The sequence below is a fragment of the Juglans regia genome, chromosome 13 (assembly GCF_001411555.2).
Source record: "Juglans regia cultivar Chandler chromosome 13, Walnut 2.0, whole genome shotgun sequence".
Taxonomy (NCBI): domain Eukaryota; kingdom Viridiplantae; phylum Streptophyta; class Magnoliopsida; order Fagales; family Juglandaceae; genus Juglans; species Juglans regia.
Window position 1 is genome coordinate 2,732,252 of NC_049913.1, and position 27,191 is coordinate 2,759,442.

The 27,191-nt window shown below is 34.6% G+C and overlaps 4 protein-coding genes across 8 annotated transcripts in view; 1 reads left to right on the plus strand and 3 right to left on the minus strand.

Moving 5' to 3' along the window:
• Positions 1–712: 712 nt before the first annotated feature.
• On the plus strand, positions 713–4,432 carry LOC108989239 (uncharacterized protein At4g38062-like). Of its 2 annotated transcripts, none has more exons than XM_035684531.1 (2): positions 713–800; positions 918–4,432. In XM_035684531.1, exon 2 carries the CDS (start codon positions 1,379–1,381, stop codon positions 4,178–4,180), a length of 2,802 nt encoding a protein of 933 aa, XP_035540424.1. In that variant the 5' UTR covers positions 713–800; positions 918–1,378; the 3' UTR covers positions 4,181–4,432. The 2 variants fall into 2 exon arrangements, with proteins under 2 accessions (XP_035540424.1, XP_018818328.2); XM_018962783.2 differs by having other exon boundaries at positions 730–800; positions 1,344–4,432.
• A 168-nt stretch (positions 4,433–4,600) lies between these two features.
• LOC108983898 (magnesium-dependent phosphatase 1-like) lies at positions 4,601–7,044 on the minus strand. Its single transcript, XM_035684532.1, has 4 exons — positions 6,825–7,044; positions 5,572–5,743; positions 5,270–5,386; positions 4,601–5,107 (listed from the first exon to the last, which is right to left on the minus strand). Exons 1-4 carry the CDS (start codon positions 6,932–6,934, stop codon positions 4,937–4,939), a joined length of 570 nt encoding a protein of 189 aa, XP_035540425.1. The 5' UTR covers positions 6,935–7,044; the 3' UTR covers positions 4,601–4,936.
• Positions 7,045–8,966: 1,922 nt separating this feature from the next.
• Positions 8,967–17,031, minus strand: LOC108989238 (guanosine nucleotide diphosphate dissociation inhibitor At5g09550). The gene is made up of 13 exons (XM_018962782.2): positions 16,810–17,031; positions 15,069–15,131; positions 14,738–14,821; positions 13,959–14,066; positions 13,624–13,796; positions 12,863–12,974; positions 12,059–12,139; positions 11,914–11,976; positions 10,849–10,950; positions 10,591–10,715; positions 10,156–10,366; positions 9,437–9,511; positions 8,967–9,192 (listed from the first exon to the last, which is right to left on the minus strand). The coding sequence occupies exons 1-13, from the start codon at positions 16,894–16,896 to the stop codon at positions 9,142–9,144; spliced, it is 1,335 nt and encodes a 444-aa protein (XP_018818327.1). The 5' UTR covers positions 16,897–17,031; the 3' UTR covers positions 8,967–9,141.
• Positions 17,032–18,638: 1,607 nt separating this feature from the next.
• Positions 18,639–27,191, minus strand: part of LOC108989240 (MADS-box protein JOINTLESS-like) — a 40,755-nt gene continuing 32,202 nt past the window's right edge. For 2 of the 4 annotated variants that reach the window (XM_018962786.2, XM_035683963.1), the window contains exons 3-9: positions 21,725–21,803; positions 20,651–20,712; positions 20,456–20,555; positions 20,327–20,368; positions 19,777–19,818; positions 19,567–19,703; positions 18,639–19,198 (exon numbers count right to left, since the gene is read on the minus strand). In XM_018962786.2, coding sequence (XP_018818331.1) covers positions 19,174–19,198; positions 19,567–19,703; positions 19,777–19,818; positions 20,327–20,368; positions 20,456–20,555; positions 20,651–20,712; positions 21,725–21,803 — 487 coding nt within the window. In that variant the 3' untranslated portion in view covers positions 18,639–19,173. Of the gene's footprint in view, positions 19,199–19,566; positions 19,707–19,776; positions 19,819–20,326; positions 20,369–20,455; positions 20,556–20,650; positions 20,713–21,724; positions 21,804–27,191 lie in introns of all 4 variants that reach the window. The other 2 variants (XM_018962784.2, XM_018962785.2) reach the window with 1 other exon arrangement.

Sequence of the window (27,191 nt, forward strand, 5' to 3'; positions counted from 1 at the left end):
CCTATCTGCTCCAAAGTCCATGTTTTGGCATCTTATCTTATGTGTATAGTGCATTGTCCTATTGCCCAAGCTCTGATGTGAAACATGGATGAAAAGTTGAACGAAAGGATTGGAACAAAATGTTGGCACATCACAAATCATCTGAAAGATATTTTTAATTTTCAAAGACCCTTTTTAATTTTCTTTTCCAGTAACTGTTAAAACCTAATTAAAAAAAGTACGCACTCTTCATTCCATAATCTCAACTAGAAACTGCTTATTGCTGTTAGTGAGTACTGAGTAGTACTCCAATATCCTAGCATTCCCAACTCCTACATTTTTACAGGCGAAAATGAACGTACATGTACAAGAATTATTCTCGAACACACATACACACATACACAGAGAAATACGTTCTTTCAAGTTCTTAATTCTTTGGACAAATTAATCTAAGCCCCAAAATAATAAAGAACAAAGTGCGAGTCGTTTTTGTTCATGAAAAGCAGAGATTTTAATATTAAAGGATGTACATTTCAGAAATTCATTCAAAATATGTTGGGCTTTTATTAGGTTTGACAGAGACGTAGGAATTAGGATGAAAAATGAATATATGTAATAATTAGGGATGTTATTTAAGGATTTCGACACTTTGAGAAGCAATTTTAATAAATGATTGTTTTGGGGTGCAAAAGGGAAATTTCCTATTAAGAATCCGCCCTTTTGTCTAGGATTTGAAACCTGCTTCCCGCTCGTCAACCACGACCCTCTCTCTCTCTCTCTCACTCTCTTCAGCGGCGTCTCTGAATTAGCTTGGCTCATAGGTATGTTTCTCTCTGCTTCATCAATCTTTTTGTTCATAAGTATATGATTTGTGCTTCTCCCTACGTTCGCTTCTGATTTTTTTTTTTTTTTTTATTCCTGGCAAAAAAATTGGTCAGTTTCCCAGATCGAAACTGTCCAGGGTTTCCTCCTCCGACTGGGTTCTTAGGAAGTGTATGAAACAAACCATTCAGAAAATGTTGCAATTTTAGGCTGTGTTTGTCTCCTCCAATATTCACAGCCTTGGGGTTTCTGCGAGACCGATTTAGAGCTGATTTTACAAGTGCAAATGGATATTGATGTTGTGTATGTGTGTTTTTGTGCATTTTCCATGCTCGAACTTTTTCTGTAAATACCAACAAATTTTAGAAAATGGGGTTGGGTTTTTGTGACAATGTATAAGCACTACTGTGCATAAACTAGAATGGTTTTCCTTCCTTCGCTGGAAACCATCAATTAGGGAGTGTAGACTTAGATCATTGGCTTAAAATTATGACAGTGTTTGCTTCAACATGATATCCCACTTTCGTCTTTAATTTTATCAGATATTCTTCAAAATCCATATTCAAAAGCAAGTGAAATGGAGGATCTCTGTAAAGAGTTAGACGAAGTCAAAGCGGAGATGGAAAAACTAAAGGCAGAGTACCGACTTAAAATAGAACATTCTGAGAGCTTAAAAAGAGCCTATGATGAACAATTGCTCAGTTACCAAGAAGCTAAGCGGCAGATTGAGCAACAAGCCCAAGAACTAAATGCCAAGTCTGAGGAGATGTCTGAAGTGATGCAAATTCAAGAAGGTCTGAAAACCAGTTTGCATGAAAAAGAAGTATCTCTTAGGCATTTGAGTTCCGTAAATGAAAAAATCAGAGCTGATTGTGGGGAGAAATCGCAAAAGTTGGAGGAACAAAATAGAGAATTGGTGTTACGTTTAGATGAAGTGACAACCAGAAACAAAGAATTGGAGCAGAATGTTTGCGCAAGTCATAAGGAGATCGAGGGCCTTAAAAGAACCTTGCTGGTTACAGAGAGGAAGTGTTTTGAAGCTGAACAGAAGGCTCAAACAGCCAAAGAACTGAGGCAGAGAGATGATATGATACTTAAATTGGAGGATGAAAATAGAGATGTTTGGGATAAGTTGAAATGGAAGAATGAGCAGTTTGAACATCTTGAAGAAGCTCACATAAAGCTCCAAGATCAGTTCCAGTTATGCAAGGAGGAGTGGGAGAAGGAGAAATCCACATTGCTTGAAGAGATTTCGTCATTGCAGACGAGCTTAGATGCTCAAACTCGTATCTTAGAAGGTCTTCGGACTCGTTTGGAAATGTGCAACCAAGCCTTAGCTCACGAAGAAAGCAAGAGAAAATTTCTGGAGGTTCAAGTATCTGAATTCCGGTCCCATTTTGATGATGTTTTCACCCAGTGTAAAGTAGAAACGTCGGAGATCCAGAACTTGACCATTCATAAGGATGAAGAGATTGCAAGGCTGAGAAACTCACTTGGAAGAAAAGACACACTTGCAAAAGAAACGGAATTTCAAGTAGTTCGTCTCCAGCAAGAGAATCAAGAACTCAGAGAATCTCTCAAAGAGCTTCTGGATGCTCAAATTAGGAACGCGGGAGCCACTTCTTCACGGACAAAACTGCGCAACAAGCTCAGAGGTTTGGAAGAGGTGCCTAGCAACTGTTCCAAAAATCTGAAAACAAAAGAACCGAAACTGAATTTTCAGATGGAAAGGTTGAGAACGGATATTATTAGTTACAAATTTGAACTGAAGTTGAAAGAAAAACATATAGATGAGCTTCAGAAGGAGCTTGAAAGTTTCCATTCTGAAATTGCGGTTTTGAATGAAGCGAATGCCATAGTATGGCTGGTTTTAAGATCAGAATTTTCAGAGGCTTTCACCGAAAAACTGAAAACTGATATGGAGCTACACGACAAAGAGAAGGAAGAAAAAATTTCCACTCTTATAGGGCAGTTGGAAGTGAGTAAATCTTGTCTTGATGTTGGGGAAGAAAATGAGGAATTGAAGTCCTTAAGGAAGAGGGTTGTGTCCTTGGAATATATGCAGGCTGCCAAGGAGGATGAGCTTCAGCAACATAAGAGAATGCTTGAGGAATCGTCTGAATGTCAACTTCGCTTGAAAGAGCAAGTAATGCTGATGGAAAGTGCTCTACAAAATGAGAAAAGGGTTGCTTTTGAGGCATTAAAAAAGGTGAATCTTGAATTGACTGAAAAAATTCGTGAAGCCAATCAATTAGAATATGAGTTACAGAATTGGAAGTCTAGTGCCGAGCGCCTTAAAGCCTGCGTTGATGAAAATCAAGCTACCTGTAAACAAATGAAGACTTCCCTTAGTGCACAAGCCAAGCTTGAGCAAACGCTCAGGACTGAGAAAGAAAGCCTTCTCAGCATTTCCAAAGACCAAGTGAAAATAATTGAAGGTCAGCAGCAATATATTGTTTCTCTAGAAGGTAGAATTGCAGTCATGGCAGAGAAAGTGGAAGCTTTTGTTCAAGAGAAAGACAGCATTCTCGTAATTGCCAAAGAGAAGGATAGTTTAATAGAAAATCTTCAGAAAGATATTACTTTCCTGAATCAAGAGTGCCTGAGAAGAGAAGCAGAAGCTGCAGTTCTTGGAAGGCAGGATGTAGAGAAAGCCTTTGAGCAAGAGAAAGAGAGGCTTATGTATATCATGAATGAGAAAGCCCAGAGCATCAGAGATCTCCAAGTACACGCTATTTCATTGGAACAAGATCTGGAAAGTGCAGCGATATCCTATTTCCGAGAGGTCATAGAAAAGGAAGTTGAGATTAATGTTCTTGGTGAAGCTATAAAGAAAAGTGAGTATCTGACAAAGTTAGAGATTGAAGAGAAGAACAAGGTAATTGTCAATTTAGAAAAAGAAGCCTGCAAGTTACAAAAGATACTGGCATGTGAGGAGGAATCCTTGCTTCATTCAAAACGGCAGGCAGAGCAGCTTCAAGCATTACTGGAAGCTAACAAGTTTGAAACTCAAAAGTTAATGGATGCGCAGAAGAGTATGGAGGGATTATTTAAGGAGCTTGACTTTGAAAAGGGGGTTCTTCTTCAGGAAACTAAGAAGTTGTTGGCAGAAAGGGAAGATATTTTAGCTTATGTTGAGGAAATATTGGATCGGATCAGTGAATTTTCTTCCGAGGAGGTGAGACTGATGAAACTTATGGGAAGAATATCGCAGAACTGCGAAGAAGAGACAGGAGGCACGACAGATTCAATGGCGCATGGTGAGATCAATTCTGATTCTACAGGAGAGAATGCAGACACATATTTTTCAGGTACAGCAAAGAAACTTGAAACAGTTGATGATGAACGATCACCGCTGAAAGAGGTCAACCATTGGTAGCTATAATCAGGAAAAAAGATTATGTCCTGAAGAATATGCCACAAAAAAAAAAAAAAAAAAATCATTTATCTGTCACTTGTTTCAGAATGTCATCATGCGTTATGTGATTTTTTTTTTCTTCTTGCTTGCATGTGTAGTTTCTTCCGGTGGATTGTAAGATGTGTACAAGCCAATTGTCTTTTACATGCAATCTCAAAACTGAAATTATTGAAGTTTAAAATTGCGGTGCTTAAGAGGCCATGCTGTGTTTGAAGCTCAGATAAAGGTTTTTGTAAAATATCAAGTGCTGTGTTACTTCTTATTAAAAGAAAAATATAGTGTGTTAAAGTGAGCCATCGATTATCTGGTGCAAATAAGAGGTCCACAGGGTGACATTTAAAAGAGAACAAATAAATAAAGCAGAGAGAGAGAACGTAGGAATTAGCATTGTTCGAACTTAGCAAGCATTAACTAGGATTGACGAATAGAGATTTCGGGTCAATCTGTTGTATTTTAAGCCTCAAACCGAACACATTTTCCTTGGTATAGAAGGTAGTGTAAGGTGGAAGGGACTTTGGTACAACAATTTGCCACCGTGAGGCATACCTTTGTGTTATTACAAGAATATACCTCCTATGATTACTACAGCAATTCAAATTTATGGAAACGCTATAACAAGCATATGCCAGCAGTACTGGAAACAATAGAAAGCATACCTCAAGTTATACAACAACACATCTAAGTTAAATGATGGGGTTGCCAATCATCATATTATTATTATGCATTCTTATCGGATGAGTTTGGATTTTGAGAGTACTTTGTGAGCCATTTCTGCTTGTTTTTCTCCGCTGTTTTCCGATTTTCAGAGAATTTTGTAAGCCCTTCTTGCAATGCTCCAAGATTTACCCCATTGTCAACCAAAATGCTTGTTGCACCCATTTTTGAGACCTGTAAATCAAAACATGAAACAACTGTGAGACGAATTTTTTTTAAAAAAAAAGTCCGAAAAATACACGTCCAACTCAAGAAGAGATGTGTCTCAAGCAGATGAGAAAAAACGGTAATTTTGAAAATAATATTACAAAAAGATTTGATGAATGCCATTTTTACCGCTTGGATGTTTCTATTCTCATCATCAAAAAACAGCATTGAGTCGAAGGGAACCCCAGTACTTGAATGAATTTTCTGGAAGTGATCTGTCTTGTGTGCCCAACTGGAAAATATCTCCTGGACAATTAAATCACGAGTTACTGCTAAATATCGTGGCCAAACAAAATATTACATCAGAAATGGTTTGAGGAGGGCATTTCTCTCTGTGTGTTTGTATGCAAAACAAGCAAGGCTAACAAGAAAATGTGAAATGGCTAAAAGCATTCATTGTAGGGCCGAAAAGCATTTCTTTCCTTGCTCACCTGGGCTACAAACATGGACTTGATGCTTAATTTGTCAATAAATGTCTTTGCTATATCTGCAGTTGGTGATCTTGAAGCAATAGCCAAATCAATCCCTTTCTCCTTGAGTGCATACAGTATTCCTTTGGCATGGGGATACAAAGATGGCATCTCACGTTTGGAGCGACATTCACTTTGAAAAACCCAGAACAAAATTGACATCAGATATAGATGAAGCCAAGCATTTGCAGGAAAAACTTGTTACGTTGTGTACTTTGTTCTGGTTTCAATTCATTTTCAATCTTCACACTGGTTTCAATTGCCATTTGGGAGAGAATAAGCTATGCTGCAAGAGAACTACTAATACTAGCACCAAAAAAAATTAAATGCAGAAGATAGAACATGCACCATAAGTAGCATGAAACTGCACATTATTCATTGCCTTCGAGTGATTTTTTTTTCCTCATCAATAAAAAGTTGCCGTAGTACTCCTTCTGCCTTTTATCCTCAAGCAGATAAATGTCTACCATAGTACATCCTCGGCCTTTCTTATTAACCTAAAACGCTTAATTTTTGTGCGGGATCAGGGAAGAATACATAACAGCTAATGACTATAAAAAACCTGGCATAGTTATGTAGTTAGATATTTTCTCCATGTTGTAATTAAAATACTCAGGTCCGTTTGCTAATCTGCTATGTTTAATCGCAATAGATACCCAATTCTAACAAGAGGTCACTATCAATTGATTCAAGTATTTTGGAAAGTCTTGGAAGACATCATACCAATATTGAATGGTTGAATATCATTCTCGCCATGTTGAACCTGATAAAATAAATAAGACCTAGATGATGCAGGTCCTCCTCCAACATGACTGAATACAAATAGAAACCTAGAAATATTCCTCCACGCTTTCATTTTTCATTTTTATTAGGCTATTTGAGTTCAATCACTCAAAAACTAGTTCTTAGAACTCAGAAGGCCAAAAATGAAAATCCCTTTTTATGTTACCTGTTTTTCCTGAAATAAGAAGAACCCTCAGGATTTGAACAAAAACCTTTAACAAATCCCCAGGAAAACGTAGGAAAAAGATATTGGAATATTAACTCTGAAATTAAATCAAGGAGAAAAAACCCCCAAATCCCAATGGAACCCCACAATTGAGAATGTTATGTAGAAGTTATCATGTTATTCTCATGTTATTCTGGTCTTTTTGGAGTAACCCCAACTCCAAAAGAATATATAAAAGCAAGATAGAAATAGAAAAGAGAAATACCAGTAAAATGGCCAGAGAGTGTAATCGAGATCGAACACGACCAATCGGGGAAGAACTTGGAACATTCCTATTATCTGTAACGCCTCCGTCTTCACCCTCTCGTCCCCCATCTCTTGCCTTCTCCGATCTTCTCTGATATCGCTGATAATGCTAAACCAACCGATCTATTCTACAAGTATACACCGTCTGGGTGTCTCTACGATGTCCTATTATTGATACGTTTTATTTTTCAAAATATTTACACAATCTTACTATTATACAATCTCCATATATCACTTTTTTTTTTTTTAATTTTTATTATTATTTTTTTTATCAAATATTTAATATATAAATAATAAATAAAAAAATTGAATTAATTTAAAAAAAAATTCAAAAAAAAAATTTTAAAAAAATTTTAAAAAATTTTAAAATTTTAAAAAAATATAATATGTGATGGATGAAAAGTTATTGCATTCCTTTTTATTTTTTATTGTTATTTCTTTTATTTGAAAAAAAACAAAAAAAAAAAACTCATCGCTTTGACGGGCGACGGTTGTGCACTCTCCTGTTTAATAACGGTTGTCAATTTGTGACACGAATCTATCTTAAATTTACCACGAATGCATATAAAATTAGGGAATTTGAATTTGATATAAATAATCCAAGATTCAAACGGATTGGTTGATCTATTAAGAAATGATTAATATATAAATTTTTTTAATTTAAAATTAACTCGTAATAATCTATTTAAATTTTATTTTAAAATTATAATTTTATTATTGTTGAATTATAATATCTTAATCCATTTAACCTGATTAATATAATTTTTTATAATAATTAAAATTTATATTTATTAGTAATTATAATATTTTTACAAAAATAATAAGATTATCTACTAATAAAAAATATTAATATTTTTAAATTCTAACCTATGTCAATTATTACAAACCTAACAATTTCTAATATTATTACAAACGGATTGAAATGGGTTGTATTGTATTGATCAATTTTTAATTAATTAATATTAAATAAATCAAAACGGATGACACGACACGACTCGTTATTTAAATAGATCGTATTAGAATTTAAAGATCTAACTCATTTAACTCAATGGATCATATTTAAATTAACCCATATAATTAAATTGACTTGATACGAAACGAGCATTATCTATCTGAACGAATTGCCACTCCTTACTTTGTCACTTAGATACTGGAGATTTAGGCTTTATTTAGATGTTGAGTTGAATTGAAATGAGTTGAATTATTTATAAATAATAGTAAATTAAGATGGTGAAATGAGTTTTGTGAGGTTATTTAAAATAAATTTAGATGTGTTTTGATATTAAGATGAATTTATATATATTTATAGAAAGTTAAAAAAGATTATAGATCACGAAGTGTTGAATTAAAAAAAATTATAGATTTTATATATAAAAAAATTTTGAGTTGAAATAAATTTAATAATTTAATATTTAAATATTAAATTCAGTATAAAATTAAACGAGTTCAACTTCCAAAGGGGCAGTTTCGGTTCCTTTTTGTGCGGCGCGTTCAGTAGCTTCCCCTCAAGGTATCTAATAAATGGACCTGAACCAGGCCTCGATCAGTCAAAATTCCTGATGGGAAATGCTTTGGGTCCCGAATTCGGGACCCAAAGTGTGTCCCGAATGTGTTTGTTTTTTTTTTTTTTTTACTGAATGATTAAAAAAATATTTTTTAATGATATTGTGATTTTTTTATTTTTTTTAAAAATGTTTATGATGATTAAAAAAATACATAAAAAAAAAAAAAAACAAAAAAAATAAAATACCTATTCGGGACACAAAATGGGTCCCGAATTCGGGACCCATAGCAGTGCCCATTCCTGATTCTTTTGCTCTCAAATCATTAATTAATAATTAATGTCAAATTTAAATGCCCTCGTTAACCGTTGTATTGATCGGTAGCAGTAGCACGATGGATCCATATAAAATGGCCAATTTACTAGGCACTCTTAAAAATAGGTATGAAATGATATTTTTATTCGTCATTAAAATTATTTATAAAAATATTATTTTTTAATAATACAATAATATCAAAGATTATAATGTTAATTTATAACTTTATTTCTTGTTACTAATATTAATTTCATGATTTTAACGACCCAAAGCTAGGCATGAAATACAGATAAAAGAGATGAAAGTAAAATCTTCAAGATTATGATCCCAATTCACAAATAAGTTGGTTGAATAAGAGCACCCAAGTTTTATTTTGGAACATAACAAACATTAAACGAAAGACATTCTTCTTCAATAAAGGAAAAGTTTGAAGATCAGGAAATTGGAGCGAGAGGAAATTCACTCAGCAGCAGCACTTGCAGCACTTAGGTCCACAGAGAGATCAAGAACCTGAAACATACAATAAGGGAAATGAATATATATATATATATATATATGCTTTACATATGGAAACGAATATGAAGAATGGCTTTAGACCAAAATGATCAAGAAGTTGAACTTCCTTCCTATACTACCTACATTAAGTAAAATGAACAGCACTAATTCTAATAAAAAGAATCCCATGATAGATGTGTTTACAAATATGACCCTTTTAATTGATTTAAAACATTATACTGATATATGAAAAGCTTACCTTTCCAGTAATCTTACTGTACATTTGAATCACATCTTCAACTGTGGACTCGAAGTGAGTCGTTGCATCATAGCTCTGCAAGAAATGAAAATTCTACAAATAAGAAAGAAAGAACAGAAGCTACCACTGATTTTGTCACTGAAATAATGAAGTTAACCCATGAGCTTGTCCTGTGAAGTACCAATGTGTTTGCAAAAATCCTTCATAAAGGAGAAGGAAAGACAGTCTAGGCTCTCACACATCCTCACATGACAAGCAATTATATAAGGTTTAGACATTCCTCCATATGAGACAAGAGAATGAAAATTGTTTTTAAACCGACAGCCATTATCAAACAACATTTTGGGTCATCAAGATGTCATTGAATTCACCAAAAACGGGGTTTTCAACACTTTTACCTGATTAAGTTACAGTTCACACTTTTTGGATTTAATCATTTTATGTATATACCATAAACAGAATATACTTCTTTGCTGCCTGCCAACTATGGGATCTTTTTATTTTTTTGAAAATTGACTTACATGCAATTTCTTTGTCCTTGATTTCTAATTATAATAAAACGATACTATAAGATGAAATTCATTAAAAAAAAAATCATGTAATAGGCATAGCCATATTGCCTTTTTTTCCACTTGTGTTGTTAGCAGGTTGCAAATAAGGGAAATCTTTATCCTTTCTGGAAAAATCAAAATATTAATAGGGCGGTTACTTTTACTTACTGTAGATATGAAACAGTTATCCTCTTCATGTTTGTTGGTAGGTACAAATCTGTCACAAGTCTCATAGAAAATTTCATCCACAGGTCCAAGTAGATCGACAGCAGGCTTCAATTCCTCCTCAGGTTTGTCAGTTTCTGCCTCTGTTAAAACAAAAGCAATGTACTTTCCTTTTGGAGCTACATTGTGAGCATAGGAGCAACAGAAGAGGTACCTGCACCATGAGTTAAGAAGCACATTAGAAGGTACCTGGGAAAAAAAATGTTAAAAATTTTCAATTTCCTTTAATTTTTATATCAAGCATTGGGCAATTGTAAGCATATAATTATTAGAACGAACCACTCTTATGTTACATGTTGCAAATGTGCAGAGGCTGTAACGCACTTGACATTATCAAAAGAAATTAGGGGAAACTGGAAAGGAATTCAGAAAACTTACATGTCTGATTTGCGGCCGAGTTGCTTCTGTGGCAGGATAACCTGAACTGAGTGAGAATCTTTGGTGTCTGGAATAGGGTGGCTCATTATACATACAGCACGAGCAACTTTTCCCACCTTTTGAACCTGTTTCATTTTGAAAAGATTGCCGGATGAGAGCCAAATATGATGCTCAAAATTAAAATAGGCAATTCAGGCTTGTGTATCGACCAGTTGAGCAGGAAAAAATATGCACTGTTAATGAGTTGGGGACAATTACCTTATCAGGTAAATATGATGGATCACAAACGACTTTCTTGCATTTAGCAGTTTCTCCTTCAGAAGTTACACCAAAGGCTTTCCCATTATCGTCAAACTCCACCTATCATCCAATATATAGAACATTAACTGAAATTTGATCGGATGAATTCAGATGTAGCCGTATTCGCAAAAGCTAATATATATGGATTGCTTCTGTCAGTTGTGGTGATCGGTATAAAGGTGAAAAGCACTCCAATGACATCTACGGACTTCTATTATTTAGAGTTGACCGTTAAGATTTATAGAGTTGGGGAACTGGCAAAAAGCAATGAACAGTAAAATCCATGCAAGTGCCAAGCCTCAGAGGTGGCCACCGCCGACAATGAAGACTATGTAGCATAAGGATGGCTCTGGAATCGAGGTTTTGATGGTTGGTACTCTGATTCAGAGAAGGATGCTTAAATCTACCATAGTCAAGCAGGCAGGCAGAGAGAAATGCAGAGAAGCACTATAAGGCAGAGCCATTATTATGTGGAGAAAACAATGAATTACTAGCTGTGAATAAAACTTGAGAAAAAAATTCAGATTATTAAAAGAAACAAAAGATGGATTTATCCTTCAAAAAGTGAGGTATTATATAGATACCATCCGACTTTGGGTTATTTGATTAAGGTGGGTGTTCCCAAGGGCCATACTCCTCTTCTCAAATGTTGAGCCTCGAGGCATTTTCGGTGAGTTTCCATCTAGGTGTGAGCCTTTGAATGTTTGTGCCTAACTTAAACGATGGTGAAATATCTTGGAAACTCAAATTTTGGCAATTTTACCTTACATTCTAGCTTGTTAAACATGTAAGTTCCACCATAAACCACACTTAAATGTGCAAATGCCTGTAAGTGAGGTATTATATGGATGCCATCCGACTTTTGGGTTATTTGATTAAGGTGGGTGTTCCCTAGGGCCATAATTCTCTTCTCAAATGTTGAGCCCCAAGGCATTTTCAGTGAGTTTCCATCTAGGTGTGAGCCTTTGAATGTTTGCACCTGACGGTGAAATATCTTGTAAACTCAGATTTTGGCAATTTTACCTTACATTCTGGCTTGTTAAGCATGTAAGTTCCACCATAAACCGCACTTAAACGTGCAAATGCCTGCCAACAAGTAAACAAAAAATCATAATGGCAACTTATATTAGCTCTGCACATTTGCACAATGTTACAGGTGAAAACAAACCTGAGGCAATTCACCCAGTCCATACAATGGATAGATATAGGGAGATCCTCCTTGAAAACGTGCCAAAGACTCTGCATAAAGCTTTACACAGAGAGAGAGAGAGAAAGAGAAAAAAAAGGTTATAGCGTTGAACTATCATTCTCAAGCAGCTTTATATTAGCTAAAGATATATTTTCCTTCTTCATAAGAGTACTACTGGCAAGGTTTATACTAGTGAGTAGCACAGACGTGAGGTTTACTCTAAGAGTGTTTCAGTTATGTAAAAGCTCGAGAACCCCCTTACAAGAAAAATGCTGTAATCTAGTCATCTAGACATAATGTAGAGCATTGGCTTCACTTGCTGATTTGAAAATCCTAGTGGGGTAAGACTCGTGGTTATTACAACTAACACTCGTTAAGTTTCCCTTATAATACTGGCAAATGACGATGACATTTGAACAGACATGACAAGAAATACTACCAGCTCATTGATCTTTGGTTGATAATCCATACTGAGTCCTTAAATATGGCAATCAGTTTGAAAAAAAAACTGTTCAAGACATTGGTTGATGTCTTTAATATTGACCCACACTAATTCTATGCAGATTAACAGAGATATATCACTGACATACCTCTTTAAGCATGGGCATACACCACATTGTGATTAGCTACATACTCATATTACTTTATCAGGTAGAAGATATGGATGATTATATATGGAATCTTCATATATTACTCTAAGATATAAAATAATTAACAAAGAATGCAGTAAAAACCAATAAAAACACATGCTATAACTAAATATAATAGAGAAAATAATTGCACCTTCATTCTCTTCACAAAATCTTTGGCTGGCTGATCCAAGTAATTATCATTTATATGAAGTGCCAGGGCATGACCAATAATGTCAATTGTATCATCTTCTAACCCGTATTTTCTACATTAAAAACACATTATCATACATTAAGTTAAGGTATCTTTAGTAGACATTGTTGAATTAGCAGAGCAACCGAAGGTAGTTTTATATTGGAGTGACAAATACTTTTCCAGACACATTCTTGATATTCAGCCACTACTTCAGAGAAACATAGCCAATTTAAGATGAAGATATAAAAGAATTTATATAACCATGATCGGTGATTATGTTTCAGAATGATAAAAGAATACCATGAGTATGTATTCATATACTCTAGAACAAAACTTCTTTGAAGAGAAAAAGGTAAGATTTGATCTTAAAAAGGCATGTCTGATGTTGGTTTGGAACATTGCTGTGAATATTTGAAACAAAAGACTGGTCAGTTCGCTACTGTTCTTTGTTTTCTCTCTTTTGGGAATTCAAAAACCCAATGAATTGATAAGGCCTGATACATAGGATATGCTTTAGATCTTAACTTGTATTTTTTTTTTTTTTGGGGGGCGGGGGGCGAACTTGTTTGGCTACTTGAAAATATACGGAGAAGGCAAAATTAAGGGGGAGCTAAACCTGCACTCAAAATATTTTGCAAGTGCAAGTTCCTTAATTATGGGCTAAAGTCAGCTGCTTTCTTACAGAAAGTAATATAAGAGAAAAGGAAATTAGAAAATACGTGATAAGCTCCCTTGCTGTAACTTTTTCCAAATCCAGCCCCTCATGAGATTTTGGATCATTCTCTTCATAGTCTTGAACAAAAATGAAGAATTTCCGAGCACGACGCTTCTCAAAAAGTCCCATCAGTTGTGATTTCAGCGCTTCGACATCAGTTGCTGGAACTTTGTCAATCTGGACCAAATAATATTCCCTTATAAGCTCTTAATTAGAATGGTGATATGTTGTATTGAGAGGTGGAACTGACGGACTTAAGGTTCAACTGGAAATGACCAAACTCCGAGAGAGAGAGAGAGAGAGAGAGAAGAAAATATAAGTTGTTAACAAGCTTCGTACCTTTCCTTTGTTGTACACAAAACTACCATCTACAGCCTTGAAGTGTAGATACTTGGTAACATCCGTGTGGATGAGAACACGGACCAATGTACCATTGGCCATCATGAACTACAAAAACACAAGGGAGAAGGTTTTCACCACAATATGTATACATAGGGAGTATAGAACAAGGCACATGCAATGTGAAACAACTCATGTCGAGGCAGTAATGCACGGCCATTAAGGTTTAGCAATAAACATTTTCCAGGGTAATGCTTGGTCTATTTTGAGGCAACCAAGGCAGAAGTTGCGTGGTATCAATTTATATCATTCAGTTAAAGGGGACATGGTCCATACCACTAAGATACAAGTTGCATTCCGTTTAAATTCACAAAACCAAAGGACATAGCTGTAACAGATTGAAGTACACGCCCAAAACAAGAAGATACAAGTTGCATTCCATTTGAATTCATTAATCAAGCCCTTTTATTAATATAACAAAAATAATAACTCCCTTCTTAATTAACATATGAACACAGTACATCATATTCTATACAATGAAATGGATCAAATGGGGCTTTGTCAGGAAATCTATACATAACTAGTAAGTGTTTGCTATGCCCATTATACAGATTCGCAATATACAGATTCTGATGCAAACACATTATACAGATACAACATCCAGCTGTTGCACTGCCTTAACGATGTTTGAGAAGCAGTATGTAAAATATGCAATTTAAGAGCATTAAAGCATCAGAATATCACATTAGCACTATAGTATCATCTGATAAACGGGCTACCTTGGGTATCATGTCAACGTTGTACTCTCTGCTTGAGCCCAAATTTTCTGGAGGCTTGTCATTTCCTCTGAAACGCTTCCAGAGCTATGAAGCAGAGGAGAAAACAAAGTTTTAACAAAGAAAAACAGAAAAGTAGGGAAAAAATCTGACTACGTAAGTATAGGTGAAAAAATGCGCCAATTATTTGTTATGAAAATGATTATTTTCTACTAAATTGAGTCTATTCTCGTCACAAATAATGTTTTTTTTTTGCTGTGAATTTTTCAAAATGAAAAAAAGAAGAAGAAGAGAAATAAAGAAAAAGAGCCTGCAATACTATAACAATAGTAACCTGTGTAAGATTAAGAGAGCTTGAGGCTCCTCCATAGTAGTCGTTTCTGTCCATATGCAATACCTGTTTCAAATTAATACACAGCTCAGAACTAGAAAAAGGATTGCTGATCTGAGCCAGATAGCAAAAACCAGCAGCTAATTCTAAGATACTTAGTGCAAGTATATCCTTGGTGGAATTGGAACATATAAGTTGCACAAAAACTAAGATTATAGAACTTTAATCACATGAATTATGGTAAAAGTTGAAATGGTTTAACCGTAGATACAATAGGAAACAAATTTTGTAAGATAATTAGAACCAATAGGAAAGCATCAGAATGAACTATGCATGATACTATCGATTGCCAGCACTACAAAAATGGGAAGACCGCACCCCATGACTCCAGAATCTATTGTCGCCAAAAGTATCCCGAACCCTTTTTCTGTGTCTTGGTTCGTAAGCCAGACGTTTAAAAAGACCACGCTCGACTCATTAAGCCCCGTTTGGATTTCAAGATGATATTATTTCATTTCATCTTATTTCAACATTTAAATATTATAAATACAAATATATTTTAATTTCAAATTTTTATATTTTTCATCCATTCATTACTTAATCACTATAATTTTTTCAAACTTCTAAACAAAACACAAAAAAGAACTCAACTCTTTCAAATCATAAAATAAAAATTATATCAAAAAAATTATATTATAATAATACTTAACTTTATAATATTTTTATTTATTTATTTTTTTCTTAAAACTCCATAAAGCATGTTAACTCAAATAATTTCATTACTATTTACAAATTATTTTTTTACTACTTATAAATTTTTCATTTCATATTATCATCTCATCTCAATATCGCTTCAAAGGTTTTAAATTACTGGCCCTATGGCTGGGGAGCCCCAATAATGCCTTTAAGAACAAAAGTCGAAAGGCTGGCTTTGCAACAATTTATAACAAATTTTGAAATAATAATATGATGTAAAAGAGGCATTGGTAGATTACAGTTTTTTCTTCTCGGAACTTTTTTCCTGGTCCCCAAAAATGCATCACATATTGAGTTATAAAAACAAACAGAGAAATCCAGGTTCCTTTCAAGATTGAGAAACACGCCATCAATATGGCTGAAATCCTTCTAATATTGGATACTATATTACAAGATAACGAAAAAATGAGACTCGCCATAGGACAACTGCATAGATTCAACAGAAGAAAGCAATACATTCCTGCCCTGACGATCAAAACGAAACCCAAAAGGTGTAATCTCCGGTAAGTTGAATTCAAATTACAAAGAAGTTGAAACCACCGTCAAGGCAGATGGGTTGCAATCATGATCGATCATTTAAGAACTCCATGCCTTATTAATCATTTTTTTGTTGGTATCTGCCGTTTCTGAGTAATTAAACCTTTTGTAATGATGAGAACTTGTGCACTAAAACTGTTGTACGGGTACGAGGCATTCAACTTTGATGGGACGGCCAAAAGGACGTATTGTTACAATAATATTCTCAATGTTGAAAACAATAATAACATTATAAAAACATTAATTAATTGTCAATTGTAAGCTGCCAAGTCTCTTGTTTCCGCATGTATTACGACATTCTCCAAACCATTTAGGGATCATCCAGAGAATTAGCTACCTTTTATGATTCTATCGCTACAATGACGTAAAACAACGGACAAAGAAGATAAAAAGAAACAACGAATACAGGCCAAACAAGAGGAGAGTCAGAGAGGTAAAGGAGACGCATTACTTTGAGTCCATCAACGGAGAGAAGGCCACTAAGAATGCACTCCTTGAGGCCAGTCCCGAGAACAATCACGTCGTACTCTTCATCCATAGCTCATTCGAGTTAAGAAAATGGAAGAATTACTGATGCAAAAAGTGAAAGACAGAGAGAGAGAGAGAGCGAGAGCGCTAGCTTTAGGAAAAAATGAGGGAGAGAGGGAACCGGTTTAATTTGGAGTGTGATACGATCATACGACGTCAGACTTGGAACAAGTCTTGAGCGGGAACGAGACTAACGCATGGACGTACGAGAGCTACGCGCACGCTACATCAAGCGTGTGGCGTCCACGAGCAGCTCGATCAAACAACCCTAGCTAGCTGTCGTGGTTTGAGGTCAATGACGTGTGATGAATCTAGTTTATAATAATAATACGAGTAATGCTACATATATATATATATATATACTACGCTCTCATATTATTTTGATCATATTAAATAATATGTAATATATTAATCATTATTAAATAATAAAAAAATATGTAATAAATAATTATTTAATAGTGATAAATATATCACATCATATTTAATAAGATAAAAATGAGATGATAGTATAATGTATAGAATTTTCCTTATAATATATAATAAAATCAGCTTTTATAATTCTATTTAATGGGTTTTATACTTTTTAATTCCTCCAGTTTGTCGAATATTACAAAAACTAGTCATGATTTGAGTCAGGAGTACCCTAGCTGCTGCATGCAGCTTGCAGTTTAATATAATTTAATATTATTGATTCAATAATTAACCCCAGTAAGTACTTCAGTAACCCTATTTATAATCTATTTAACTCAAATCTCTTCATGATGTTCTGAAAATTAGAATAAACGTTCTGAAAATTAGAATAAACACATGACCATCTAAAAAACTGATCATCTAAAAAACTAATGGATCAGTTATCGTACTTTGGCTAGGATACGGCCTTATAATCAATAATAAATTATAAGTACCTAGAGTCATGTGATCATCAGTTAGAACAGTTTAGTACTGCGAAAGGAAGAGCTAATATATATATATACATAATATATTTCGATGGATGAAGACAGGTTAGAACTGCAAAAGGTAGAGCTAGGAAATTAAATGGACCCAGAAAATGGCCCGATCTTGCTGGATGACAGTCCACATATATATTAGATCAGTTACATGCCCATGATAGTATGTATATATGCCTAGCTAGTACTTTGGAGGAATTGCCATTGCCTAAGCTAGCAGTACTACGTAAGTTGGCCTGATATAAAAAAAATGAAAAGAGATATTTATAATGGTGAATTGTGTAATCGTTACGTAATCGTTTTGAAAAAAGTAAATAAAATATGAGAACAACATGAAAAAAAATTAATTTTTTAATAATAAACTCAATTCTATTTCAAAGTAATTACACAACATTTATACAGTTAACCGTTGTATTTAAGTGACTTGATAATGTTTATACTAGCTAGCTAGCTAATTTGATCAGTAATTAATTCCTAGTTGCTAATTCCTATATTATTGTTTTTGTACTTTTAATTAATCATTCATTAACTTAATTCTAAACAAAATGTTTGAAGAATTGTAAACTCCACTAATTCCTGATCAGACTGTTCACCCGTGTCGGGGGCTCCGATCGAGTACCCGAACGATAAGAACAGTTAGTTTTTGTTGCCACGTACTTTTGGTGCTTATTAATTTCTCCGTGACTGCATCTTTCATGGATTATCTTATAAAATTATATGCAGCAACTCAGAATATTAAGAATGAATCGCAAGCAGTTACATGCACCAGAAACCAAGAATATTATTAATTAATTAAACAGAGGCATGCACTAGATCATCATATGATGATCATAAGGAATAATATTAATGTGGGAGCAAAAAAAGGGACCTTTCATATTACTGATTCGAGAGGTCCCTTTTTTTGGCTTGTGAAAGCTTTTAATTCAGAGCTACAATATTCCGTGCATGACCTCTACTCATTATTTATATGCATGTCATTGTCAAGTAGTATACTCGAAATATCTCGCCACATTTCCCAACTCTTTCAACCCCGCCACCGCCCTTGATGATCATCTTATTTCCCCCCAGAATTTACTTTCCATTGAAACAAATATTTGGCCCCTTGATGCGTCCATAACATGATAGTACTCATGCTTCTACAGCTAATTATCACCCTACACGTACATATTTTACCGACTTTCTTTGAATCGACTTTCCGAAACAAATTGGGAGATTGCAGGAATTTAACTACTCTAGAACTAAAACTGATCAGCTGGGTTTTATATATACTTAAGCCACGATGCTTGTTTTCCAGCTGGAAAAATGTAAATCCTTGCACTCTTTATGATCTTCTTTATCTTTCAAAATCGGTCGGGGAAAGGTAACCTGCGAGGCATGGTAACATACACAAAGGTAAAACAAAACAGTTTCTCTCCATGTCTAACCAAAATTATTGATATCACCCAGAGACTGCAAGTACTATATATATATATATATATATTTCATTCCATTATAATATTTCTAGTTCGATAAGCCCCAATAAAATGTTAGAAGAATGTATTGTTATAATGCAGGTCCAACAAATAATTAAAAACTCAAGGACAGATCCATCTCATGTTCAGTCAAACTGTTTAATATGAGGTCTCTAAATATTTGCTTTGGTAAATATGAGGTCTCTGAATATTGGATTGAATTTTTTATAAAATGCATGCTAAAACCACAGAAATTATATCAGTGTAAAATTGCAAACTTACCCCAACTTGAGAGAAGTGTTGTATATGTCAGGGTCTTGATCAAGAGGAGCAGCTGAGCTGCAGATATTGGTGGCTAACTCAGATGACTGACCTTCTTCAAGTAGATTGTGTGTTTTGGCGTTAAACACATTCTCCATCTGCTGCAGAGACATTTTCATTAAAATGAGAAAGTAGGAAACAAATAAAAGAAAGAAAATCAAGACCTGATACCTGTTTCATGAGTTGCTGGTTCTTGTCCATCAGTTCTGTGCTCTGCATTAGAAAAAAAAAAAACAAAAAGACAAAGTAAGATGAGAGAGAGAGAGAGAGAGAGAGAGAGAGAGGCCAGGAGAGGGAGAGGCGGGGAGAAAGATATCAGATTATTATTAAAAGATTAAGCTTTAACGGGAAAGATATTTAATTCAACGTGATAATTATTACCTAACTTCTTAATGTCCATGATTAGACACATGATACCCTTTTTGGCGGGAGTGGAAGTCTGTTTAGATGGAGTCTTAGGATAAACAATGTAGCAAATGCAGTCAGCGGCTAGTTTTATTATATGCCAGACTTCTTCATGATTTTCATTATACACTGGCGCCAACTTGCATCCCAGTATTCATTTCTAATAATCAAACAATCCCTTCTAAAATTGAAGTCATTCTTTACAGCCACATATTCATAGATACCATCACTTAAGAATGACATATATATGGATAGCTTCTGAGATTATAATAATTGTATAAATTGTCTTGGAAAAATTTGAAGCTTGGGACCTAACCTTGCACTCAAGGGCATTGATCTCTTCTAGAAATCTGTTATTCTGAAACACATCAAATTTTTTCTATGTTAAGACAAATGTACAGAAATTTCAAACGCTGCATTATAATGCCAACAGACAGAGACAAACCTTTGTTTTTAAAACACGGCTCATGCTTACATCAAGCATTTGCTCTAGTTCCATCAATTCTTCAATACCCAATCCTTGTAGCTCTTCGCCCTTTATCTTCCTGTTGGGTGTAATAATTTCTCAACATTATTAATTAACTTAGTGTGGAATGTGCATGTTGTTACAGTCGAGTTGATAGCAATGCTATTATGGTACCTCAGGTCACGACTCTTCTCCACGATTTGCTTGCCCAACAGGGTGCAGGTACTGCGCTGAAGCTAAAAGTGCACAAAGAGTAGCCATTAAGAAGATTTTTCATGAGGATATTCTGTACATGATCTGTTTACAAGCATTAATTTGTAACATAGCAACGTTGCTAAATAACGAAGTGATCATTTCCTTTCATAAGAAATTTTTAAGGATGTCGTAGATGTTTGGAGAATCAATCTGGGATTGCTACAAGGAGTTTGTTTAAGTAGTTTCAGAAAACGCACCAGGCTAATTTTCATACCATGGTATGATTTTCTGTTAGATGAAAGTTTCAAAGTTTTCATGACAGTTGTTTTTTTTTTTTTTTAAATGAAAGAGGTTAGGCCTCGGACTTTATTGATATGCCCTTGCTTTTGACACAGAAAAAAACCTTTTGCAACAAAATTCCTGTAAAAAGCTTCCCCCAAAAGGAAACCAGACATGTTCAGAAAAACAAAACTAATGTTTTATCTTGTAGAAAAAGGGAATCTAATGTTGGAAACTTGGCAATCCTGCTTTGTCAAGTCTGAGATGGAATATGAAATAATCTGGAAGCATGTTTCCTCATCACAAAACAATTACCTGAATTAACACACTTGAGAATCATTTAGGAAATAATATTGATAAACATTAATGGATATTAATAAGCCGAGACCCAAAAGTTAGAGGAACCACAAAAATCAATTTTGAAGAAATTTTAAGGCTCCATATATATTAATATAAAATTAACTTGAAAGGAGGGTATGTTGGCCTGGCAACGTGTTTGTAGTTATAGTCTGGCAAGTATTAGCTAGAATCTAACAAGATAGGCAATGATACGGATCGGATTTCCAAAATAATAGTAATAAAAATAATAAAAATTATAGTAATGTTTTTTTTTAAGTACCACTACGTACTGCAGTCTTATGAGTCAAGAAAGTTTTAAATCTTTGTAGCCTCAAACTATTTATTCCTTTATTTAATAACATGATCAACATGTCATGATCTAGCTAAAATATTCTAAAAGAGACATTATTCACGCGCTGAAAATACATATCTTACCTGTAGCTCAAGAGATGGTTGGTCCATTTTGTCAATATTCTCTGAACGCAGATCAAGCTTCTGAATTACCTCCTGCATACTTCAAACAATAAACCAAGAACGGATTTAGTTCGTTCATCCTTTGTTTTACCCAGAATAAAATAGAAGTTCTAATGAAGTTATAAGCTTCTAAAACATCATGATATATACTAATTATTCTACAATGTCAATAGGATTTAAATAGATAATCTCCTCCCACAAGAGACTTTTTTTTTTTTCAGACTGAGATACATGACCTTTGTCTTCATGGATTGAGCATGTTAAGATCCCCATTTAGGTCTTATTTTTCACACTTATTGAAATATCGACAACAAATGGATCTCACCTTGTTTGGGAGGGATGAGTTTTTTCCATTTGTAGTTATTATAAAAGGCTCAAATTATAATATCGACTACAACTTTTTGACTATAAGTGCATGTGTGACATAAACTTTCCTTGGGTCATTATAAATGTGATCAGAACCAATCTCAACTAGATTTGTGCACTTGAGCCATACACTTTAGAATGATCTAACAAAGACGTCAAGAATTTAATTAGAGCAAAAATCGTAATCCACAAATTGAGTATAGAATGGTGATGATGAATAGAATCTCAAATTGTTTGGAAGAATTTATTGCAATTTATAATGACTTTAATGAGATAAAATATAAGGTGGATTTGGATCTCTCAAAGTTCTTGACCGAACGTTAAGATTTAGAGAGAGAGAGAGAGAGAGAGAGACAAGTATTTATTGAACATTTGATACTATCTAATAAATTCACTCAGCCAGCTACAAATGCTATGAGACCAGTTTATATACCTAGCTATCTCTCTCCCACTCTAGACCCTAGAGTTATAAAATCCAAATCCATAAGCTCATATGTGGTTTGAGCTTTCCTTGAATTGTCCAGCTTATGCTATATCAGACAATATTTGTTGTCATATCCCATCAAGATATGAGAGATTTAATACTAATCAGAACTTGTAATTTTAGGTCCCGTTTGGATGTTGAACTGAGCTGAGATGAGTTGAATTCTTTATGAATAGTAATGAGTTGAGATGGTGAAGTGAGTTTTGTGAGGCCCACCTAAGATGAGTTTAGATGTGTTTAGATGTTAATATGAGTTTAGATGTGTTTGGATGTTAAGATGAGTTTATATGTATTTATAGGAAGTTAAAAAAGGTCATGGGTCTCACGTGTAAAGAGGTGTTGAGTTGAAAAAAAATTGTGAGTCCCATGTATAAAGAGGTTTTGAATTGAGATGAGTTTAGGGCTCGTTTGTTTTCGGAGAAGAGATGAGATGATATGAGATTAAAGTTAAAAAGTTGAATAAAATATTGTTAGAATATATTTTTTAATATTATTTTTATTTTGGAATTTGAAAAAGTTGAATTGTTTATTTTATTTTGTATTGAAAGTTGGGAAAGTTATAATGATGAGATGAGATGAAATGAGATATTTTCTCAAAACAAACAAGGCCTTAGTGATTTGAGAGTTGGGTGTTTGGAAGTTAGACTCAGCTTAAAATTAGACTGAACCGAGTTGAGATGATCTTAGTTCAGTCCAAGTTCCAAACGGGGCCTTAATCTTCCATTAAATGAGATTAATTTGTAATATCCTCAAATAAGATCACATTAGAGCATGCTTTTGCTCTGAGTTAGTTGGAGCTTTTACTTTCAATCTTCCCTTTAGCTAGGGAAAGTCGACCATATTTCTCTACTCAAATAGAAGAGAGTTGAGACACGCACTAAAGCATAAGATCTCTGGCTAGTGGTATTATGAACTATATTGTTTTTTTTTTTTTTTAATTTTAAACTAATACAATTATTAGCTTATAAAAAAAATGAGGGCTGGTAACTGAATTGTCATATTGACACATCTATTGCTGTCTCCATGCCAGTACTGTGTAATCAATTAAAACTCGAAGCACAAATGAATAGTTCATATGAGGCACATTTCTATGCACCCTCAAATATTGATTTGTACAGAAGATTCAATGACTTCTAAACCTCCAGTTTTCACTAACATGAATCAAACTTTGGATTTGGTGCTATTGCATTAAAATGTTGTACAAAAGCATTATAAAACAAACAGCATGCAGCAGCAGCCTGTGAAAACAACTACGTACGTACTACGCCACTTGGGGTGAGAAGGGGACTTGAGAGAGCAGTTCAAAGTAAGTATTATAGAAAGAAAATGTTTTGTGCAAGTCAAGAGTGTGCAATTAGAATTAAACCCTGTGCAAACCCTAAGAAAAAAATGAAGAAAAAACAACTCACTTTTTTATTGTGGATATCACTTTTTTAAAAGACTTGCAAGCTCTGAATTTATATCTAGAATTACTATTTTCTCCAAGATTTGATACAAAACTTAATAAACCTATCTAGTGATAACAGCTCAAGAAAAGCCTACTAAAACACTAAAGCTCTCTATCTTTGAACCGAGCTCAACAACTCAAGGCTCGGCTCTGCTCGGTTGGATTACAGTTATAATTTTCCGTGAAAGTTCATCATGAAACCCTACAAATTTGTTGACACGATCCATAAGTGCTTGCTTGTAATTGATCCATAAATGTTGTTGAGATTTTAATGATCATTACCTAAATTGAGATGAATCCCTTCGAAAGCAATGCGACCATGAGTAACAAAAACAATCAAAGATAAGTTTAGAAGTGTCACTAGCATGACTATTTTAAACAATGCTAGCTAGCTTTTACGATAAACAAGATAATAAGTTGGCATGATGACCAAATTAAGTCACAATGTTATTATCACAATTGCTACTAACATGACTGATATTGAAATTAACATAGAAATTAACCAATTTTGGTAGAAACCGAGTTAGTAGACTAGCTAACTTATGTTACTTATAACTTGCACTGAAGTACAATAAGTAATCGGACATTGTGATTGAGAATCAAGCATTACTTACAGCATAATTTCTTACAAAATGTTTCCTAATCGTGTTATATTTGATTGGCAAGAAGAAATAACACGATTAGGAAACATTGAAATGGATCTGATCATTTCACCCTCACATCCCCTTGATGCGTATGACTCAGATCCTCGTGCCAAACATAATAGATTTATGTTTACATAAAGAGTGAGCAATGTTTCCCTCCCGAATAACTAATATTTAAGATCAAAATTCTTAATTCTCCTATAATTACAAGGGTACGTCATAAATCCTGCACGCAATATCCCGGCATAGTTTAGATCGAAGCTACACCTCTGATCTACATAAACATCATTAAAGAATTGATTGATCAGTGTGAACCTTGTTCCTATTCATATCAATATATATAATCGTGTACTTACATATCCAAAAAAAAAAAAAAATCAGTGTGAACCTTGTTGATGAAAACTTGCTGAGAATTTGTTGATTCAGACCAATCTATATATATATATATATATATATAAATATATATGATCAGGAAAGTGATACGAAACATGAAGAGATTGAACGTGAAAAAGTGAGATTTGGTGATCCAAAGGGCTCTAGATGTTGATATTGATGCATATAATTGGCCGGGAGACTCACTGCAATCTCATTATGAGGTGTGTATTATTGCGTTTAATGGTGGTAATTGTGAAAACTATTATTTCTGAGAAAAACAAAATTTGAGCTCTAGTAATATTGTAAGATCTACCGAAAGCCATATAGTTCAAAAAATTTAGTTAGGTATATAGAAGTTACAAAACATTGCCTAGTTTCATTTTCATGGTATAATATTAACATGGCCAAATTTCGGATGATCTAATTGACCATGATCATGTGGTTTTGTCATATGCTCCTTAATTATAAGATCCTATGCTAGTTGGAAAAAACTATAAATTAAAGAACATAATGGCAAACAATGTGGGGAGGTGGTTAGGGAGGTGTTGGAAAATAGATAATTGATTCCCTCAATCTTTGGTATATTAGGAAACCTATATATAGAAATCTATTTTAGGAAGGAAAGTTTTCTACTTTATTTCCTTGTAATTAGCCATGTAAATCAGCCATGTAATCGTACATATAGTCTGTGTAAAGGCTACAATTGATAATAATACAATTGATTCATTTTTCCCACATGGTATCAGAGCTTTAGGCTCTTTTCTAGGATTCTTGGCCTTCATTGCCTTGAATCAATGTCTGAAATCAAAGTATCCAATACTATGGCACAATCTGAGGACGCCATTTCACATCAGTCATCTGGTGACCTGCAAAACATTCAGGCAACATATAGGCTGAACGGAAAGAACTACTTGAAGTGGTCCCAATTTATTCGAACCTATTTGAAGGGAAAGGGAAAGTTTAGCCATCTCCTAGGGACTGGACCAAAGGAAGGAGATCCATGGTATGATGTGTGGGATGAAGCAGATTCCATGATTATGTCATGGTTATGGAATTTGATGAACCCGGAGATTAGCGACACTTGTATGTTTTTATCCACAGCTAAAGAAATTTGGGATGTGGTTCGACAAATGTACTCGAAGGCCCGTGATGCAGCTCAAGTATACGAGATCAAGGTCAAGACCAGTGCAACTAGACAAGGAAGTAAAATTGTAACCGAATATGCCAACTTGCTGAAAAATCTGTGGCATGAACTTGATCATTACCGGTGCATAGAGACTAAATGTGCATCAGATGCTGCCATCTTAAAAAGTTTTATTGAAAAGGATCGAGTCTACGACTTCCTCGTAGGACTCAACATAGAATTCGATCAGGTCAGGGTCCAAATTCTCGGCAAAGAAGAGGTACCATCTCTCAATGAGACTATCTCTCTAATTTGTGCTGAGGAAAGTCGCAGGGGAGTTATGCTGGAACCCCAAGTTTTGGAAGGTTAAGTCATGGTGACTAAAATAGAACAGCAACCAATACAAGAGAGCATGAAGAGAGATCCATTGAGAAACTCGAGACGAGATAACAAAGATGCCCTCTGGTGCACTTATTGCAAGAAAACACGGCATACTAAACAAAATTGTTGGAAGCTGAATGGTAAACCACCAAGCAAAGAACGGGGTTATCAAGGAAGATCGCAGAGGAATCCAAACCAGGCCTACTTCACCACGACTCAACCCACAAATCAGCAACATCAAGAAAATTCCCAAAATCTGGTTGAGCTCAATAAGGAAGAGATTGAGAAATTCAGGGGACTTTTGGGATCATTGGAGAAGCCTACTGGTGCATGTTCTCTTGCACTCTCAGGTGAGTTCTCTATTTCTCAAGGATTAAATGTCTCAGATGAACCTATTAGGAATCTATGTGTTATTGACTCAGGAGCCACAGATCATATGACTCACTCTTCACTACATTTTAACACTTATACCCCATGCCCAAGCAATCGAAAAATAGCCGTTGCCGATGGTTCTCTCACTACAGTAGCTGGTCTAGGGGATATTCGTGTCAATCCATCTCTTATCCTAAAAAATGTTCTTCATGTCCCCAAATTATCCACCAACCTAG